We start from the raw sequence: 23,151 nt of genomic DNA on the forward strand, positions 1-23,151 counted from the left end.
TTGTTCATGGCAGATGTGATTTGTCATTCCTACCTACATGGTTGAACACAAAGTAGCAGCTCTAATTGTGCAGCATTAACACTGAAATAAGGATTTTACCATGATTTATTATTACAGAATTTGTTTATCCTGTGACCAGCACATAAGCTTATATTGTATAGCACGCAAATTTGTAGTACTCTTATTTGTAATGGTTTATAGAAAAAAACGTGTTATGAAGTTTGCTTTGTGGACAGTTATTCAGAGAGTCTACTCATAAACTGCTGTTTTATTGATATTTGTAGTCTAAAAGCAGTATTTGAACTTCCTTTCTATTTGCTCATACTGTACAAAAGTTTGTTTCTACTGTCCTATTGTAAAAATGTAGTCTGAAACTTTAATCTGGAGAAACAGAAAATAATGAATCATTTATTTTGTGCATTATTGGCCTTCAGGAGTGTGAAAGTGATTTATTCGATTTAGGAACGCTCAAAAAGAATGTTGCTGCAACACGGAATACAAGTAGAAGATGAGGGTGGAGATGTTCAAGTGGTTCCAATATCAGCCCTCCATGGAACAAACTTGGATGTCCTAGCAGAAGCAATAGTTCTACAGGCTGAGTTGATGGATTTAAAAGGAGATCCTAAAGGGATGATAGAGGGTGTTGTTATTGAGTCTAAAACTGATATGCTGAGAGGGTTTGTATATTTCTAAGATCTTATTACAAGTTGTTTTAAACTTTCTGTGTTCCATTTTTAGTTCACGAGGAAAATTAATTGAGCTTAAATGCTGATCTGCTATGAAACTGCTTTAGTATTATTGTAAACATTTATGTAGACCTATCATTAACTGCTACAACAGCAGCACTCAGTTCTAATTCACAAAGAATAATCTCCACAAAACATAAAAGAGTGGTCACAAGGCAGCCTACATATGCCAAATGCCTTTCCATACCAAATGTCCTTCCAGTGTCTGTCAGTTCATATTAGAACACACACAACGTTTGATTTACCCAAATCTGAATGTTCTCAAGTAATTTTCAGATATTAAAATCCCAAAGATTACACCACTAAATAAGCTCCACAGTTAATGTCAAGAAAATAGTGTTGGGCCCGAATACTGATTCAATTATGTAATGCTACCATTCTGTTAAAACAAATTGACCAATTCCTTTCTAATTTGTAATAAATGATAATAATAATCTCCCTCTATATTAATAATAATAATAATAATAATAATAATAATAATAATATAGAATACAAAGACACAAATACAGACATTAGACCATTCTTGCATAGACCGCCAAATAACCCACAAGTCGAAACAACAATAAAAACTATCAACACAATCATACACAACAAAATAAATGAAAACACAACTATGGAAGAGTTACAACTACTGGTTTATATAGGAGCACTCACTACACTAAATATACACACTAGGCAGAGATCAGAACCAACCAACACACAGAAGAAACTCACAAAACCAGCATGGCAACACAGGCTACAGATCAGAATAGAAAAACTGAGAAAAGACATCGGACAGCTAACACAATTTATAAGAAATGAAATGTCAGAAAAAAAATGAAAAAAGTTAGGTAAAATCTCACAACAAGAAGTGATAGAGCAATTAGATGAAAAGAAGCAGAAATTACAAGCATTGGCCAAACGACTTAGAAGATACAAAAAAAGTGAAAATAGAAGGAAACAAAACCAAACATTCAACACACACCAAAAGAAATTTTACCAGACAATAGATAACACACACATTAAAATAGACAATCCACCAAACATAACAGACATGGAACACTTCTGGAGCAACATATGGTCAAACCCGGTACAACATAACAGGCATGCATGGTGGATACAAGCAGAAACAGATACGTACAAGATGATGCCACAAATGCCTGAAGTGATAATTTTGCAACATGAAGTCACCCAAGCAATTAATTCTACTCACAATTGGAAAGCCCCTGGAAAAGATAAAATAGCAAATTTCTGGCTAAAGAAATTCACCTCAACACATTCACATCTAACTAAATTATTTAACAGTTACATTGCAGACCCATACACATTCCCTGATACACTTACACATGGAATAACTGAAACCCATACACATTCCCTGATACACTTACACATGGAATAACTGAAACCTAAAGATCAAGCAGACACAGCAAACCCAGCAAAATATCGCCCCATAACATGCCTACCAACAATATACAAAATATTAACTTCAGTGATTACACAGAAATTAATGACACATACAACACAGAACAAAATTATAAATGAAGAACAAAAAGCCTGTTGCAAAGGAGCATGAGGATGTAAAGAGCAACTGATAATAGATGCAGAGGTGACATATCAAGCTAAAACTAAACAAAGGTCTCTACACTATGCATACATTGATTACCAAAAAGCTTTTGATAGTGTACCCCACTCATGGTTACTACAAATATTGGAAATATACAAAGTAGATCCTAAATTGATACAGTTCCTAAACATAGTAATGAAAAATTGGAAAACCACACTTAATATCCAAACAAATTCAAATAATATCACATCACAGCCAATACAGATTAAGCGTGGAATATATCAAGGAGACTCATTAAGTCCTTTCTGGTTCTGCCTTGCTCTGAACCCACTAACCAACATGCTAAATAATACAAATTATGGATAAAATATTACTGGAACATACCCACACAAAATCACACATCTGCTATACATGGATGATCTAAAACTACTGGCAGCAACAAATCAACAACTCAACCAATTACTGAAGATAACAGAAGTATTCAGCAATGATATAAATATGGCTTTTGGAACAGACAAATGTAAGAAAAATAGCATAGTCATGGGAAAACACACTAAACAAGAAGATTACATATTGGATAACCACAGCGACTGCATAGAAGCGATGGAAAAAACAGATGCCTATAAATATCTAGGATACAGACAAAAAATAGGAATAGATAATACAAATATTAAAGAACAACTAAAAGAAAAATATAGACAAAGACTAACAAAAATACTGAAAACAGAACTGACAGCAAGAAACAAGACAAAAGCTATAAATACTTATGCTATACCAATATTGACCTACTCATTTGGAGTAGTGAAATGGAGTAACACAGACCTAGAAGCACTCAATACACTTACACGATCACAATGCCACAAATATAGAATACATCACATACATTCAGCAACTGAAAGATTCACATTAAGCAGAAAGGAAGGAGGAAGGGGATTTATCGACATAAAAACCCTACATTATGGACAGGTAGACAATTTAAGAAAATTCTTTCTAGAACGAGCAGAAACTAGCAAAATACACAAAGCAATCACTCATATAAATACATCGGCTACACCACTGCAATTTCATAACCACTTCTACAACCCTTTAGATCACATAACATCAACAGATACGAAGAAAGTAAATTGGAAAAAGAAAACACTACATGGCAAGCACCCGTATCATCTAACACAGCCACACATCGATAAAGACGCATCCAACACATGGCTAAGAAAAGGCAATATATACAGTGAGACGGAAGGATTCATGATTGCAATACAGGATCAAACAATAAACACCAGATATTACAGCAAGCATATTATTAAAGATCCCAATACCACAACAGATAAATGCAGACTTTGCAAACAACAAATAGAAACAGTAGATCACACCACAAGTGGATGTACAATACTAGCAAATACAGAATACCCCAGAAGACATGACAATGTAGCAAAAATAATACATCAACAGCTTGCCTTACAACATAAACTTATAAAACAACATGTTCCCACATACAAGTATGCACCACAAAATGTACTGGAGAATGATGAATACAAATTATACTGGAACAGAACCATTATAACAGATAAAACAACACCACATAAAAAACCTGACATCATACTCACCAATAAAAATAAGAAATTAACACAACTAATCGAAATATCCATACCCAATACAACAAATATACAAAAGAAAACAGGAGAAAAAATTGAAAAATACATACGACTGGCTGAGGAAGTCAAGGACATGTGGCATCAGGATAAAGTTGACATTATACCAATTATACTATCAACTACAGGACTCATACCACACAATATCCACCAGTACATCAATGCAATACAGCTACATCCAAACTTATATATACAACTACAGAAATCTGTAATTATTGATACATGTTCAATTACCCGAAAGTTCCTAAATGCAATGTAACATATACCGTACAGTTAAATGGAAGTCACGCTTGATCAAGGTCCACGTCACCTTCCATTTTTAACCAGACATAACGTCTGAGACAAGAAAGAAATAATAATAATAATAATAATAATCTCCCTCCTCCCCTCATGAACCATGAATCTTGTCATGATGGGATACATATGTGCCTCAATGATACAGATGAATTTACCATGTGTGCAACTGCATTACAGGAATATCAATTGCTACTGTGAACAGCTGAAAGCAAGGGGAAACTACAGCCTTTGTGTTTTCTTAGGACATGCAGCTCTGCTATATTGACCAATGACATTTGCTGCTGATTTGGTTGAGAGGTCTGTCTATGTGGCACATCTACATGGTGTGATCTCAGATCTCAGGAATATCAATTGCTACTGTGAACAGCTGAAAGCAAGGGGAAACTACAGCCTTTGTGTTTCCTTAGGACATGCAGCTCTGCTATATTGAGCAATGATGTTTGCTGCTGATTTGGTTGAGAGGTCTGTCTATGTGGCACGTCTGCATGGTGTGATCTCAGATCTCAGTTAGTTTGGCATAAGTGGACATCCCCACAGACTGTCCTAGTGCTTTGAGTATGCTCAAGACTCTGCCCCAAGCATTATTTAGTTTGGAAACTGCTGTCTTTATTTATCAACTAATCATGTGGCCAGGTCTCTACATATTTTTTTTTAAAAATGCGATCTCAGAATGTGTTTGGCTGTTTTAACATCTTGGTGCCATTATAATTCATGTGATATCATGTGAAGTTTCAGTGCTCTGTGACAGCTGCCTTTGTTGGTTGTTCTGTATGTGTTGGATGCTTGTGCTTCATGTATGTTTCATGTCCCATCCGGATGGTCAGACCTACATACATTTTCCCCACAGTGGCATGGGATGCGGTAGACTCCTAGTTTCCGGTGTCTTAGGTCATCCTTAATAGACTTCAATAAGGCTTTTTTCTTGGGATGCAGGTGTTATGGGTTTGGAGAATTTTTCCAGTTTTCTCAGATTTATTATTGATGTGAGGATGCTTAGGGCGCCTTCTCATTGTGAAGGAGTGTGGCAGCTGAAAGCATGCAAGTACAAGAGGTGTTCAATAAATGTAACACATTTTTGTCTCAGCCAGTTGTAGTTAAAAAAAGTTGTATTTTGTTTGCAACATCCTTAGTCATTCCTGTATCATGTCTTATATTTTCAGCAACTCCCAGTAGATGACAATGCTGTGACCATCACAAATATTCACAAGCATTTAAGGAATGTCTATGGACATTGGGCAGTAGATAAAAATTTAGTAAGGCTCTGGCAAAACGTCTGTAATCAGCAGATTAATGAGATGGAAATCTGCATGGTCTTCCACAGACAGGCTAGCTGCACGCAGGTGTGACGTCTGCATTGAAACATGCAGACACACTTATTCAAGGTGATCAACAAATAAAAATCAAATAACTTAGTGCTCAGTGGGACATCTTTCTTGGTAGTGCTCACACTGTTAGTATATTCAAAGGGTTGCGCCCACTGGGTTTGGCAACACCTAACTGAAGAGCATTAATGGGAAAAAGGACAATTTATGCCAAATTGCTTGTTGATTATCAGACTGATGGTGACAATTTTTTGTTCAAAATCGTCACAGGCAATGAAACAGGATTAATTACTTGGAGCCTGAAACAAAACAGCAACAATCCATATAGTGTTAGAACACAGTGTCTCCTTTAAAGAAGTAGTTCAAAGCTCTACCCTCACCTGGTAAAGCCATGGCTACAGTTTTGTGGGATTCTGAAGGGGATTTTAAGTTTGATGTTATCCCTTATCCTCAAACAACCAACTCCAAAGTCTGTTGTGAGACCCTCAGAAAATTGAAGGGCTTCACTGTTTTTGTGCCCACCAAAATGCTAAGGCACATCTTCTTCTCCATGATAACATGGGAAGCACTACAGCGTGGGAAGCTGGGAAGCACTACAGCGATTGTGGATACGTCTTTAGGCAGCAGGAATGTGGGTGGGATGCAGATCAGAAGAGTGGCATCATGTCTGCACTCAAGAGTGTCACATTAAGAGTTAAAAGGACATTAAGGTGAAAGATTGTGTTTTATAGCCAAAGATTTAGTGAACTGTATGGTGAATTTAAATTGTGAATCAAAGCTTCCTGATTTGTGAAAAAAAAATGTGTTGCATTCCTTATTGAATTACCCTTGTATATACACTGAGGTGACAAAAGTCATGGGACAGCGATATGCACACACAGATAGTGGTAGTACTGTGTAAACATGGTAGAAAAGGCCACTGCATTGGCAGAGCTGTCATTTGTATTCAGGTGATTTATGTGAAAAGGTTTTTGACATAATTATGGCCTCATGATGGGAGTTAACAGACTCTTGAATGTGGAATGGTAGTTGGAGCTAGATGCATGGGACATTCCATTTCAGAAATCAGTAGGGAATTCAGTATTCTGTGATCCAAAATGTCAAGAGTGTGCCAAGAATACCAAATTTCAGACATTATTTCTCACTAAGGACAACGCAGTGGCCTATGGCCTTCTCTTAAGGACTGAGAGCAGTAACAATTGCATAGAGTTGTCAATGCTAACAGGCAAGCAACACTGTGAGAAACAACTGCAGAAATCAATGTGAAATGTACAGCGAACATTTCCACTGGGATAGTGCCGCAGAATTTGGCATTTAGATGACTGTATAATTGTGGGCTGGCCAGATGAGCCCCAATTTCAATTGATAAGAGCTGATGGCAGGGTTCGAATGTGGTGCAGACCCCATGAAGCCCATGTTGTCAGCAAGGAACTGTGAAAGCTGGTGGTGGCTCCATAATGGTGTGGGCTGTGTTTATATGGAATGGACTGGGTTATCTGCATGGTTGGCTACATGGAGACCATTTGCAGCCATTCATGGACATCATGTTCCCAAACAGTGATAGACTTTTTATGGTTGACATTGTGCCATGTCAGCAGGCCATAAGCACAAATGACTCGCATTCGGGAGGGTGATGGTTCAATCCCGCGTCCGGCCATCCTGATTTAAGTTTTCCGTGATTTCCCTAAATCGCTCCAGGCAAATGCCGGGATGGTTCCTTTGAAAGGGCACGGCCAACTTCCTTCCCCGTCCTTCCCTAATCTGATGAGACCGATGACCTCACTGTTTGGTCTCTTCTCCTAAACAACCCAACCCTTACAAGCAACCACATAGAATGAATAGCAGGCCATAATTATTCTTAGTTACTTTGTAGAACATTCTGGACAATTCAAGCAAATGATTTGGCCACTACTATCACCTGACATGAATCCCATCGAACATTTATGGGACATAATCAAGATGTCAGTTCTTGCATCATATCCTGCCCTGGCAACACTTTCACAATTATGAACGGGTTTGCAGGCAAGATGGCTCAATATTTCTACTGGGGACTTCCAACAATTTGTTGACTCCATGTAGCATCAAGTTGCTGCACTAAGTCAGTGAAAGGAGATTTGACAAGATATTAGGAGGTATAACCTGACTTCTGTCACCTCATTGTACAGTATCTATAATGAGCTGGCTTACAGTATATACTGTGTACACTTACACAGTTTCATCTAAAGAGCTGAGATGATGTAGACACGTCTCCTTTGCATTACAGACAACCTTGCTGTGACAGTATAGAAACTAAGAACAGCGACTCATCTTATGACGATGCACTTTGTTCTCCATTTCATGAGGAGAGCCACACACAAGTACTGCGGTCTTGGGGCGGGAGAGAGAAGGTACAGAAGATGACACCCAGTGCAAGGTGGTCAGTCATCAGGATCACCTGAAGATGGAATAAGCAAACTTCCCAAAATACTGTGCCATTTGGACGAGGCTGCCTGGCTGAATACACAAGAACATTTCGAAAAGTAACTGATTTTCATCACAACAGATGAACTATAAAATTCAGATGGGCAGTGGCATGAAAAGCTCTTTTAAAAAACAGCAATATGTTATGTTGTGCTACAGAAAAATGCTGAAGAGTAGGTAGATAAATTGGATACCTAATGGAAAAAAGTATTGAATTGAGTAACGGGAAAAGAAATTAATGGCACAGTTTGGCTAAAAGAAGGGATAGTCCTTTGACAGAAGACTGTGACAACAGATAGCAATAACAACAACAGCAACAAAAGTAATATTGCTCAGTCCAGTAAGTGATGAATGTGCAGTTCAGATAGAAACACAAGAGATGAATGATGAGTGTGAATCATGTTATATCCCAGGCTACACAATTAGTTCTGCTAATGTACTGCAATATTGCCCAACCATGAGCTGCGTACCTCATGTGTATCCATTGCTTCTACTGCATCCTCATTGATGTCCATATTTCACCTTTTTCTGTATTCTTCCATCTTTATCTAAATCCATGAATCTCATAAACAATAATCTTACTGGTCTTAGGTCTGAAGATCTTATTGTCTAAATAATACTCCCTGTTAAGTGGTTTGAGATGTTGCATGACACATGTGGTAAACTGTGAAGGGGTTCCCATCATTGTGTAAATACATTGCGTTTTGTATGACCAAAAAATTATTCTATTGAAAATCTACGATGTAATGTAACAATACCAGAGAAGGAAAGTTGCTACTCATCATTCTTTTTATTTCTCTCCTTTCCGCTACTTACCCCTTCCCCCCTCTGCACCTTCTCTCCTGCCCTCTGTCCAAACTGAAACACTTCACTGTCCGCCACTCCCACCATACTATCCTTCCCCTTCCCCGCCCCAGCCTCCTCCTTACCCCCACCCAGCTGCCACTCCCATCATGCACTGCTGCTGCTGCTCGCAGCGTAGTTTCACCTCTCTGAGACTGTAGATGTGTGTGCAAGTTACATTTGTGTGTGTGTGTGTGTGTGTGTGTGTGTGTGTGTGTGTGTGTGTGTGTGTGTCTACTGCTGACAAAGGCCTTAATGGCCGAAAGCTATGATTATGTGAATCTTTTTTTGTGCTTATCGCGACTCAGCATTTCTGCTATATGGTGAGTAGCAACTTTCCTTCTCTGGTATTGTTACAAAAGATTATTCTCTGTTTCAATATATTTTCTACACATAACAATGACTGGGGGAGAGCTGTTATTAAATATTCGAGATAAGAGGAGTTATGGACATGTTATTGATAGAAAAGTGTACTCGGTTAAAATGCTTCAATTGTACCATTTAGGTTGTTATATGATGTATCTTATGTGTGTTATTTTTATTGTATGCCATGTAAATGTGGTTTCATCAGTAAAGGGAAGCACACTGTGGTCAGTCTTTGGACAGTGGCAAATTCAAGTCCCACAATACTCATTCCATTTTACAGATGTTGCACACACTGTACTGAAATCATTACAAGATTTCTGTTAATAATGTCCGCCATAGACTCATTCATCGAACATCGTTGTTGTTGTTGTGGTCTTCAGTCCTGAGACTGGTTTGATGCAGCTCTCCATGCTACTCTATCCTGTGCAAGTTTCTTCATCTCCCAGTACCTACTGCAGCCTACATCCTTCTGTATCTGCTTAGTGTATTCATCCCTTGGTCTCCCTCTACGATTTTTACCCTCCACACTGCCCTCCAATACTAAATTGGTGATCCCTCGATGTCTCAGAACACATCCTACCAACTGATCCCTTCTTCTAGTCAAGTTGTGCCACAAACTCCTCTTCTCCCCAATTCTATTCAATACCTCCTCATGAGTTATGTGATCTACCCATCTAATCTTCAGCATTCTTCTGTAGCACCACATTTCGAAAGCTTCTGTTCTCTTCTTGTCTAAACTATTTATCGTCCATGTTTCACTTCCATACATGGCTACACTCCATACAAATACTTTCAGAAACGACTTCCTGACACTTAAATCAATACTCAATGTTAACAAATTTCTCTTCTTCAGGAACGTTTTCCTTGCCATTGCCAGTCTACATTTTATATCCTCTCTACTTCGACCATCATCAGTTATTTTGCTCCCCGAATAGCAAAACTCCTTTACTACTTTAAGTGTCTCATGTCCTAATCTAATTCCCTCAGCATCACTAGATTTAATTCGACTTCATTCCATTATCCTCGTTTTGCTTTTGTTGATGTTCATCTTATACCCTCTTTTCAAGACACTGTCCATTCCGTTCAACTGCTCTTCCAAGTCCTTTGCTGTCTTTGACTGAATTATAATGTCATCGGCAAACCTCAAAGTTTTTATTTCTTCTCCATGGATTTTAATACCTACTCCGAACTTTTCTTTTGTTTCCTTTACTGCTTGCTCAATATACAGATTGAATAGCTTCGGGGAGACGCTACAACCCTGTCTCACTCCCTTCCCAACCACTGCTTCCCTTTCATGTCCCTCGACTCTTATAACTGCCATCTGGTTTCTGTACAAATTGTAAATAGCCTTTCGCTCCCTGTATTTTAACCCTGCCACCTTCAGAATTTGAAAGAGAGTATTCCAGTCAACATTGTCAAAAGCTTTCTCTAAGTCTACAAATGCTAGAATTGTAGGTTTGCCTTTCCTTTCATCGAACATCAGGATGTACAAAAAGCAGTCATGTGCTAATGGTTGGCCATGTGACAGTGTGTCGCTGTTCCTGTTCATTTTGTTGGAATTTTCTCATAAGAAGTGTGTAGTTCGCTTCTTGCTGTTTTTTTTTTTTTCATTTTTTTTTTCATTTTCTTTTTTTTCATCCATTGTGTTAAAATGCATATTAAAGGGGGGAAAAAACAAATAATAACCAACAATTTAATGTTTTACAAAGTGCTGATGGTATTCTTCAGTGGCAGCAGGAGCAATACCATTACACAGTCTATAAATATTCATTGTGTCTACATTTACATCAGCACTCCACAAGCCACCTTGCAGTATGTGGCGGGGGCTGCTTTGTGTACCACTGTCGCTTCCCCCTTCTCTGTTCGAGTTGCAAATGGTTCCCAGGAAGAATGATTGCTGGTAACCCTCCATGTGGCCCGAATCTCTGTAATTTTACCTTCATTGTCCTTTTGCGATATACAGGGTGTAACAAAAAGAATCATCTGATTTCGCATATCTGTATTTCTGAAACTAATAAACTTATGCAGTGAGTTTTGTGTTTTGATGAATGAGAAACTCAATTTTTTTTTTTTTTTTTTTTCATACATCTTCATAGGCGTTCAATATTCCCCCTTCAGAGGCGCATCGTATGTCAATGCGGTATTCAAATTGTTCTCATACTGCAGTGAGCATGTCTTGAGTTACAGCTTCCACAGCTGCTGTTATGCGATATCGCAGTTCATTCATTGTTGTTGCTAATGGAGACACATAAACAGAGTCTCTAATAAATCCCCACAAGAGATAATCAGATAGCCAGGCCCGGTGACCTTGGAGGCCAGTAATGTAAGGCTGAATCATTTGGTCCAATGTGACCGATCCTTTGATTTAAAAATTCCTGCAGTTCTAGATGCCAGTGTGGCGACGCCCCATCCTGTTGGTTGATGAAATTATTCAAATCAGTCTCCAACTGTGGAAAAAGAAAGTTCTCAAGCATACTGAAATATGTGCTTCCTGTAATAGTGTTCTTGGCAAAGAAAAACTGACCATACACCTTTTCATGTGAAACTGCACTAAACACATTAAATTTTGGAGAGTCCCTCTCATGTTGTACACCTTCATGTGGTTGTTCCGTACCCCATGTTCTCACATTATGACCATTCATCTTTTCATTTAAATGGAATGCTGCCTCATCACTAAACACTTAAGCGTGGAAGAAAAGTGTCTTCCTCCATCTTGCGAAGAACAAAATTACAAAACTCCACACGTTGGCGTTAGTCATCTTCACGAGGAGCTTGCAGTAGCTGAATTTTGTACGGTATGTGTTAACGTCGACACAACACATGCCAGACGGACATCAGGGGCATGTTGAGCTGTCGAGCTGCACGGTGAATGGTTTTCTGAGGCACGGTGAATTGTTTTCTGGGGACTCCTTGTGAAACTGTGGTGGATGCGTTCAACATCTATGTGAGACACTCGGGGACAGCTTGGCGATTTGCCTGTACACAAACAACCGATTTCTTGGAATTGTTTATGCCATTGTCTAATGCTCTGTGCAGTAGCAGGATCCACACCATACCTAGTACAAAAGTCATGATGAATAATTATTGCTGACCTGCACTACACAAAATGTAGAACACAAACTGCTTCCTGTTGTCCTGACGCCATTTTTACTAGAACTGAAATGGGTGTGCACTGCTACTACTGAGAGGGAACCATGTAAAGTTTGAGGGTTTGCTCTTTCCAACAGTGTATTGTTCACACATATATCTCAAATAACATAATAGTTATGACTTTTTAAAATCGGGTGATTCTTTTTGATACACCCTATATATAAAGGAGGGAGCAGTATATTGGTGGATGCTTCTAGAAACATATGCTCTAGGGACTTTGGTTAACCACACTGTGCTGCAGAACATGTCTCTTGTAGTGTCTATCACTAAAGTTCGCTGAGCATCTCTGCGATGCTCTCATGCTTAGTAAATGAACATGTAGAAATGTCCTACTCTTCTTTGGATTTTTCATATTTCCTCTATCAATCCAATCTGATACGGATACCAGGCTGATTAGCAATATTCAGTTTACTGTAAACATGACGTGTTGCAAGACCGCTTGTACTATGGAAATGTTACGTGATAATGTCACAGTAGCTCGAGATCATACAATTGCAATAAACAATGGATGAAATATTTTTATCTTGAACGCAACACATAATGTAGCACACACCTATGAAATCCTTTGCTTCAAATAAATATTTCTTTCTTCTTAACATTTCCTTTTATGATACCCGCTGTGTGCATCTGTTTTCATTATTTTCCCGTCTCTCAAGTCACAGTTTGTTAACACATGGAAACACAATGAGATGGAACCAGTGTGTAGCTGGTACGAGTATATGATAAAGGGAGTTTTTACTCCCAGAGTTTTGATGACAGAGGGGAGCTGCCAGGCGTGGACTAAATAGCAAACCTTTTTGTGATGCCCTATGAAACAAGAGTAATCTGTCCTTTGGATGGGATTGTTACATTTGGTAGGATCCTTGCAGCTATTCAAGATATTAGGTTCTTTGTGCTGGCATTCTGTTCCCTCTCCAACCTCCATAATTTAGAAAGTTGTACAATTGACAAATAGGTATCATAGACAACTGAACAATCCAATTACATGTTAGACTCATGCTCATATTTTGTTCAAAGGGTACCACTGTATATGAAGTAAGGAAACCTGTGCAAATTGAATAGCTGAAATACCTCTCATGTTGTCTTTGTGAATAGTGTCTTCTGAACTTTCCTTTAAGGCTACTATAACAGCACTACTTAGCTGAATTATTATGGAAAGCAATGAAGTCAAGTTTATCTGTTTTTCTGCATGCACTTACACAATACATGCGAACAGAAATATGGTGCAGGAAATAGCAGTATCATCTGGAGTCTTAACAGAGAAAATGTAGGCAGCTGTGACTAGAAATTAAGATTGTATTCATGTATAAAAAACTAATCATTATCATCCTCCTCAGCCCCATCCTCCTAGTTGATCTGCATGCCTGTACTTGAGAACAATCATAATTACTTTGTTCTTCGTCTCAGTATGGTTGGGATGCAACAAACTGGAACCCCCCCCCCCCCCCCCTCCCGTTTTAAAAATGTACAGTTAACAAACACACTAAGTTCTACTGCCATCCCATCCCTGACTATTTAGCATTCATTACACTGTGAATATAATTCCCACTTTATTTTCCTAAAAAAACTCCCTAACATTGAGTCACAGTCATGGATCAGTTGTCATTTTTGATCGTTTGTAATGCGAATTGTAACCCGCATAATTTCCTAATGAAATAAACTCTGCTGAAAGTCAGTACTTTGGCAGCAAAGCTCGGCCTTTAATGTGTGACAAGGTATCTTGGAAATGTTTTCGTTATTGTTATGGAAAAATAAGTAAGGAGTGATACAGACTGTGGTTTGCAAACATGTAAACAGCAGACACAAAATGTTTGCCTCTCACTAAACCACAACAGTGTACTGTCAAATACTGGGTGGTTGTAGGAGGGCTTTACAACTTTGGAAATTCATGTAAACATATTCATACTACTTGAAAACTAGTTTTGGTGTCATTTTTTAATAAACTGTATAAAATGTTCGCTTTGTAGTTAAACACATTGAAAGTGATTTCGCTTGGATATGTGGCACACATCCCATCCGAAGTCGATTTCTTGCCAAATTTGATGTTGCATGTCAGATGTGACTTATTCAGTTGCATCATAGATTCTTGCTCTGAGCTGTGCTAGAGATGCAAGTAAGGGTGAAAGACACATGAAATCATTGGTGAATCCCCTCAAGAAAAAATCTGGAGGTGTCAGATAGAGCACTGCAAAGATGTGCCCAATTGCATGGAGTCCACTTGGCTACGCTATGTCTGAGAGAGGACGAATACGCTTTGCACATTGTGGTGGATGTTGCAGAAGATGACTGACAGTACCTCGCCTAATGACACAGCCATTTGAGCAGCTTTGCAAGCCGCTCAGATGCCCATAGGCTGCAAAGTTGCAGTGTGCAAAGGCTCATGCTGCATTGCGATATAGCTAACCACCATGTTTCCTTAGCCACATTTAATGGGGCACACACCTGTTTGGTCGCATTAGGGATGTGCGTGCACACTGAAAGCGAATGGTGCTATATTGCACGGATAGTAGTGATCCACATGGATGCAGCATTCTAGTGTTATGTGAATGTTGGGGTGATGCAACTGGTACACATCATCTAGACCATTTATCTGGAAAGTGGTCAGTTGTGATGAAATCGTGGAGATCAGTGAAGTAGCGCTACAGTTTGCCATCTTCCGTGAAATTTAATCTGCCTTCTTGGTCAGCCTTGTCACTCAGCTGGATTACAAGTTTTTCAGAATTTCTAAGTACACTATTCCATGGATTGTTTTCTCTTGGAAAAAGAAAAGACCGCAAACTTTGCTCTTGCTCAGTGCTCAAAAGGTATTAAGTTTTGGGTTGTCACAACAGTGTTCCAAAATTCTTTGCATATTTTCACTGCTTAAAGTACTAGAGTTGTTAATTCCTGACATAGGCAGCACGGAGACAAGCGAACTTCTTCTTTTCTTCTTCTCGTGGCATAACAACCTTTCATGGGTCTTAGCCTCTTCTGTACAGTTTTCTGCCATCCTCTGACTCTTAGAGATTTTATATCACCTTCCACATTGTCTATCCACCACTTTCGTGGCCTTCCTCTCTGTCTTCTTCCATTCAAAAACGTTTTTAGTTGTCTTTCCAGTATCCGTCCTAAGGAGATGTCCAAGCCAGCCTATCCTCTTACGTTTTATTATTCTTAGAATGTCAGCTCCTTGTGTGAGGCGATCCAGGCCAATGTTCATTCTAGATCTCTAGAAACTGTTGTTATCCTGAGCTACTTGCAGATCTTGCACAGAACACTGTTGTTCAGATATCTTGAGCTGCTGCTCTTCAGTACTGGTTAGTGTCCACATTTCACATCCCTAGTTTACTACTGGCCTGATCATGACCTTACAAATTTGCAGATTCAGCTGTCTGTTTAATGACCTAGAGGCCAACAATTTCCTAAATGTATGGAAGCATCTATTACCACTTAATATGCACACTTTTATTTTAGTTGATTTACAGTTTGTCCAGTTAACATTATATTCGAGACATTCAAAGTTACACACATGTTCAAAATTGAAACCTACTGCCTTCCTGGTGAAATCATGTACTTAGTCTTCATTTCATTAACAGCAACACCTCTAGGCAATGTGGCTTTATACAGTTCACCTACTATTCTCTAGTTAAACTCTTCTTCTATTAATAGTTGCTGCATCATCAGCATACACACACATCTGGGTTTACTTTGTGCCTATGTAGCTACCTATCAATTTGTGTTTATTTGTCAGCAAATTTCTCTCTTTGTCCTTATATGTTGTTTTCAGTCTATTTTACCTACCCTCTCTTTTAACTAATAATGAGGCGAGTGTCGCTAGAGTTTTACATTTTTGTGTGATGTCTGGCCTTCTTCCCAAAATATTGGGACTGAAGTCTTAATGTGCTGTCCAGTGGTTTGGTCACCCATTATTTGTAAGTGGTCACTCAGCCACCGTTACTTATTTTTCCCTGTTTGTACTGCTATTTTATTTTTAGTTTTATCTCCCTGTTTTGATGTGCTGTGTCCAATCTTGCAATTTGAACAATACCAATTCTCTCACAATTCGGCTCTGAATTGAACTTTTGGGAACGGGCGCTGATAACCTCGCTGTTGTGCGCCCTAAAACACTAATAATCATCTTCAGTCTATTTTCTTGAGTACCTTCTTTGGTAGCACTCTCATCTCCACTATCTTTCTCGTTATGCCTTTCTCTGTTTCCTAATATCCGTGCTGTCTCTATTCTCTTTTCATTATGTAATGCCGGTTTTGATCTTGTGTTTTGCTGTAAGCACTTTAGTCCTGCTTCTTTTTCTGTTGCACTGGCTGTCTACATTCATCATCATACCAGTCTTTATTTCCAGGTGTCCCTGTTTCCTCCCATATTTCATGTGCTGTTGTGAAAATGCCATTTTAAGTAGAGTTCCATTGTTTGTTTGTATGGTCTTCACCATCTTTTGTTTATAACTCCTGTCTCAGCCTGTTCTGATAGTCATGAGCAGCAGACATCTTACAACCATTCTATCTTCCATTTCTTTACTCTGGTACTACGTTCTATAGCAGCCATCACAAGTTTCTGCATAATTTTGGCTTCTATTAGATAATGGTCAGAATCGGAATTAACTCATAGAAAAGTGTGCACAGTTTCTGTATCAGATGTCCACTTCTTCAATACCAAAATATTGTCTATTTGGTTTTGCTACATTTGATCATAATATTTTCCAGATCCCTTTATAGATATTTTTCCTTGGGGAACATCTACATCTACATGGCTCCTTTGCAAATTACATTTAAGTGCCTGGCAGGTACTTACTTATTCACAGAAGCAAATTGGGCAACCCTCACACCATTATTACTAGTTTCATTATGCAGATTTTCCATACCAAACATGCTTCTGAAAGCCTTTTCTTTGCCCGTTTGGCATGATAGTCACTAAGAACTATTTTTTAATCATATCTAGGTATTTTATCACAAACCTCATGTAGCAGATCATAGAAACCATGTGGGGTGAAAGCGATAACACATCTGCTAATACCATTGAATACCATAAATCCAACTTCATACTCCCCCTTGTTTTTTATGTTTTGCTGGATAATGTATCAAAAATTTACTGTTGTGAATCTCATCTCTTCCATTCCACCTGATTTCCTGAAGTGGAGCAACTACCTTACCATACCTTAGTGTCTCTTCCACAATGCTATTTGTAGCACCTATCTACAGCAGTGTATGCACATTTTGTGCTCCAAATTTATGAGCATCGGTATATCCATATTCGTGTTCCTTGCTGCAGTTCATCTTCATAAAGAAAGTCAGCATTCCGTGTGAAATTACTTGTAATGATAGGTTTTTACAAGGCAGGGACATTGACCGTGCACTCAACTCTCAACCTGGAGGACAGTGAGCTCCACTAGTAGGGTTGACAGCCTAGTTTATAGAGCCCCACCTATCCTACAGTGTGGGATGGGCTTTGTCTGACACCTCTGTTGGGACCCTCTGCTGGTACCATTCCGGCTTGTGTGGCCTTGCAGTAACTATGTCACAGCTAGCATAGCCCCAGCTTCTTCAGAGCTCATCAGCCTCCCTATCCAGCACATTAGGTGCCATCAGCAAGGCAGTATCCGCTGTGGATGGAGACAAGTGATCTAATATTTTACAAAAATAAAAATAAAAATTCTTTCTTACTTGTGGGTCTGCAAAAGCATGCTTAGACGTTTAATCTAAATGGGACCACATACTACAGGACACACTAGCATTTCTGTTCATAATGTTTTGGTTGATTTTTGGCTTGGTGTATGCAGTCGTATGTTTTATTGTGTATTGATGTCATATATTTACTTCTTAGGTCTTGTAGACCTAATGTTTTATCTCAGTGGTATATGCCATTATTTTATGAGATCTGGCTCTTGCAAGAGCATCCACTGTAATGTAATTGTGTCTTAGGCTCATTTTACAAGCAGATGTTATGCATGTTTTTATAATTGGTAGATATTTAACTTCTTCCCTGTATCATTAAGGATTCTGTAATCCCTTCTTGTACCTTATGTTACAGCAATTTTCTGTTATTATTTCAGATCTGAAGATGACTGTATAATCAGCTGAAGTAGTCATCACTTAATGTTTTTTACCTGTGATCTTGACTGTTAAAAAAATTTTTATTAAGAAATTTTTTAAAAATTTTCCCATGATTGTGTTGATTAACTTTATTGCTTAAACTTTTCCACTCCGTTATGCAGACACAGCCATCTCTGTGCATTCTTATTTAAATAGCCACGGCCTGAATGGCGAGCAACAGAGAATAGTACAAGTCTCTGTGGAAACAGTGAGGTAATGGATCAAAAATTAGGGTATACATTAAAACAAAATGTGCCCTTTCATTCAAATATACTTACATTAGCATTATCATCCAACACTTTTGATCCTGTAATATTTTTTGAAATAGGATAGAGAGCTGTTTTCATAGTCATTTCCATTTGAATTGTTTCCAAATGAATCACTGTCATCTTCACAATTGTGTTTGCTCTCATTTTCACTTTGAGGTTGCTCTAAGATCTGTACATTCTCTTCCCCAGAAAGTTCATGAAGAACTAGCCATTTCAGGCCTACTAACTGGAACATGATGATTACAACCTTTCTCTCTGCACAACTGCTACAGCTTGACACAAAGTTAACACAGGTTTCCCTAGATGATAATAATATTCATCATAGATGCCTAGTACAGTCAGATTTGAGAATGGAACATGAGAGAACTAAGAAAAATAATGTCGAATGAGGCTCAACATTTTGGTGGAAAACAAAATTCACAGTGTCTAGTGCCACGTGTCATAGGAGTGGAAAGGGTTAAGTAACAAATTGGCTCATCAGTAAAGATAACGTTTCCAATTAAATCTTCATCTTTGTTTTGTTGATGTAACATTTCTCTACAAAAATTTGGATGAACAAGCCTATCGTTGTCTCTTAGTTCACACACCATTGTTACTTTGAGTGTGTTGAGATGCAAATATTTTCTTAATACACACCAGACAACTGTACACACAACACCCAGCTCACGAGATGCATCCAGATCATTTTTGTAGGTCTGTTACAGCTTTGCCTCTTTTATTCTACAACATAATCAACCACAAGCAATTGACCTGAAGACTTTTTGTGGGTTACTGAGTGTCTACATCTACATCAGTATACTGCAAGCCACTTGACAGTGTGGGATGGAGGGTACTTTTGGTGCCATTAACTGTTCCCCCCTTCCACGTTCCATCCACGAATGGCACAGGGGAAGAGTGATCATTAATATCTGTACCAGCTCTAATTTCTCGAATCTTCTCATTGTATGTGGGGGAGGGATGTTATATGTTGTCCAACTCTTCCCAGAAAGTACTCTCTCGAAATTTCGAAAGAAAACTTCTCTGTGATACACAACACCTCTCTCACATTGTCCGCCACTGGAGTTTGTTGAGCATCTGTGTAATGCTCTCGCACTGACTAAATGATCCTATAAGAAAATGTACCATCTCCATTGGATCTCTCTCTCTCTCTCTCTCTCTCTCTCTCTCTCTCTCTCTCTCTCTCTCTCTCTCTTATCAGTTCTACCTGGTAAGGGTCCCAGATTGATGAACAATACTCCAGAATTGCATAGCAGAGATGCTGAGTCGCAGATAGGCACAACAAAAAGACTGTCACAAATAAAACTTTTGGCTGGTAAGGCCTTCATCAAAAATAGACAACACACACCCACACACTCATGCAAACACAACTCACATACACAAGACTGTAGTCTCAGGCCACTAAAGCCATATGTCGAGCAGCAGCACCAGTGCATGTGGGGAGTGGTGACTGGGTGGGGGTAAGGAGGCTGGGGTGGGAGGGAGGGAGGGACAATAGGGTAGAGGTGGTGGACAGTGAAGTGCAGCTGGGGAGTGCACAGGGATGAGTTAGAGAGAGGAGAGGGCAACTATGTGCAGTCAGAATTTAGATGTTGGGCAGTAGAGAGGTGGGGAGGGGGAGGGGATGGTGGAAAAGGAGAGTAGTAAAAAAGACTGCCCGGAGCCCATCTCTGTACTCACCCCTACCACTCCCAGCATTCCTACCTTCTATGTGCTTCCTGAAGTCCATAAACCCAACCACCCAGGACACCCCATTGTGGCTCTCGTAGACTAACACCTTCACCCTGTTACCCTGAACCTACCCTCCTATATAAAAGATACCAACCATTTCCTCCACTGACTCTCCACTTTTCCTGTCCCTTTACCACACAGTATCCTTCATCACTATTGGCACCATCTCCCTTTACACTAACATCCTTAATGCCCATGGCCTTACCGTTATTGCACACTACCTTTACCAGTACCTGATGAATTCCAAACCAACAACCTCCTCCCTAGTCACCATGACCAACTATATCTTCACCCACAATTACTTTTCCTTTGAAGACATTACCTACAAAAAAATACAGGGTATGGCTATGGGCGCCAGCATGGCACCGTACTATGCCAACCTGTTCATGGGCCATCTAGAGGAATCCTTCCTAAACACCCAGAATCCTAAACTCCTCACCTGATTCAGATTCGTTGATGACATCTTTGCAATCTGGATCGAGGTGAGAACATCCTATCCACATTCCTCCAGAACCTCAACAACTTCTCTGACTTTTGCTTCACCTGGTCCTACTCAACCCAACAAGCCACCTTCCTAGATGGTGACCTCCACCTCAGAGATGGTTACATCAGTACCTCCGTCCATATCAGATCTCCTAACCATCCCCAATACTTCCGCTTCGACAACTACCGCCCATTCCATACCAAGAAGTCCCTTCCATACAGCCTAGCCATCCGTGGTTGTTGCATCTGCAGTGACGAGCGGTCCCTCTCGAAATATACCCTCCCATCATGCACTGGTGCTGCTGCTTGCAGTGTGCCTTCAGTTGCCTGAGACTGCAGTCATGTGTGTGTGTATGTGTGTGTGTGTGTGTGGTGTCTATTTTTGATGCAGGTCTTACTGGCCAAAAACTTTATTTGTGACAGTCTTTTTGTTGTGCGTATCTGCGACTCAGCATCTTTGCTGTATGGTGAGTAGCACCTTTCCTTTTCATAATATTGTTACATTCCGTCCTGGATTTTCCAATGTTAGATACTCAAGAATCGGTCAAACAAGTGCCTTGTAAGCCACTTGCTTTATGGATGAGTTACATTTCCTTAAGGTTCTTCCTGTGAATCTCAGTCTGGTCTCTGCTTTCCTTAATATTTGTTTTATATGGTATTTCTATTTGAGGTGGCTCTGTATAATTACTCCTAGATATTTAATGGTAGACACTGTTTCCAGCAGTTTGTCATCAATAGCTAAGTTGGACAGTAGTGAATTTTTTTCCCTGTATATGCGCAATATGTTGCGTTTATTTACTTTCAGAGTCAACTGTGAGAACCTGCAGCGTTTGTCAATCCTCTGTAGGTTATTTTGCAAAGCAGTACTGTCTTCTGGCACTACTACTTTCTTACAGATAACTGCATCATCTGCTAACAGTCCTAAAGAGCTTCCGATGCTTTCTACTAGATCATTTAAATACATTGTAAACAGTGATGGTCCTATCACACTTCCTTGGTGTGTTCCAGATATTACCTTTACATCTGTCAATTTTGTTCCATTAAGAGTGATATGTTGAGTGCTGTCTGCGAGGAAGTCTTGTATCCAGTGATAAATGTGGTCAGATACTCGGTAAGCTCATATCTTTTTCACTAAACAGCAGTGTGGAACAGTGTCAGATACTTGCCGAAAGTCGAGGAACCTGGCATTGACCCGAGCACCATTGTGTATAGTGCTGTGGATCTCGTGGAGGAACAGATCGAACTGAGTTTCACATGATCTTTATATGCGGAATCCATTTTTTATAGAGGAGAATTCTATTCTGTTAAAACATCATAATTTTTTATCATAAAACATGTTACATAATTATATGACAGATTGATGTCAACAATATAGGCATATAATATTGTGCATCTGTCCTGTGTCTCTTCTTGTAAACGAGAATGACCTGTGCTTTTTTCCAGTCTCTGGGTACCCTTTTTTGCTCCAGCAAATTATGATAAACTGCTGCTAGAAGGGGAGAAAGTTCTTTCTCATAGTCTTTGTATAATCGTACAGATATCTCGTCTTGTCCTGATGCCTTTCCGCTACTTATGGACTGTAGTTGCTTTCCTATTCCACAGTCAGCTGTCTCAATATTTGATTCATATGATGGTTGAAAGGAGGGACTGTATTATGGTCTTCCATGGTGAAACTGTTTCAGAAGACTGAATTCAGTATTTTGATCTTCTTTTGGTTATCTTCCATTTCAATGCCTGTATAGTCAATGTGTGACTGAATAGATGATTTTGAACCCTGTACTGATTCTAAGTAAGATCAAACCTTTTAGGATTGTGTCAGATTGGTTTAGAAAGTTTTACATTCAAAGTTATTGAACACTACTCTCATTGCTCTCCTGCAGTCATTTGTACTTCATTCAGCTTTTGTTTCTCTGCTAATTTTGACTCCTCTTGAATCTGTGATGAAGCTCTCTTTGTTATGTAGCAATTTTGTAACACGCCTATTAACCACAGTAGGTCCCTTGAGATCTTGCTCAGAACATAATTGCCTAAGGCATATTGAATTATACTTTTGAATTTTGTACGCATCTACATCTTCGGCATTGAGTATTTGATGTTGACTGCCCAGATACTCCGCACTTTACACCCTGTCACTCTTGCTAAGCAAAAATATTTTTCTTCCTTTCTTAACATTCCTTGTAGTACCAGTAGTCATACTTGCTACCACAG

The 23,151-nt window shown here is 39.2% G+C and overlaps 1 protein-coding gene across 1 annotated transcript in view; it reads left to right on the forward strand.

The window, feature by feature from the left end:
- Nucleotides 1-23,151, forward strand: part of LOC126466530 (translation initiation factor IF-2, mitochondrial) — an 88,309-nt gene that overhangs the window by 12,080 nt on the left and 53,078 nt on the right. Inside the window, exon 8 of the mRNA XM_050096393.1 lies at nt 463-677. Within this exon, the coding sequence (XP_049952350.1) occupies nt 463-677 (215 nt within the window). The remainder of the gene's footprint in view (nt 1-462; nt 678-23,151) is intronic.

This window comes from Schistocerca serialis, chromosome 1, assembly GCF_023864345.2.
Source record: "Schistocerca serialis cubense isolate TAMUIC-IGC-003099 chromosome 1, iqSchSeri2.2, whole genome shotgun sequence".
NCBI lineage: Eukaryota > Metazoa > Arthropoda > Insecta > Orthoptera > Acrididae > Schistocerca > Schistocerca serialis.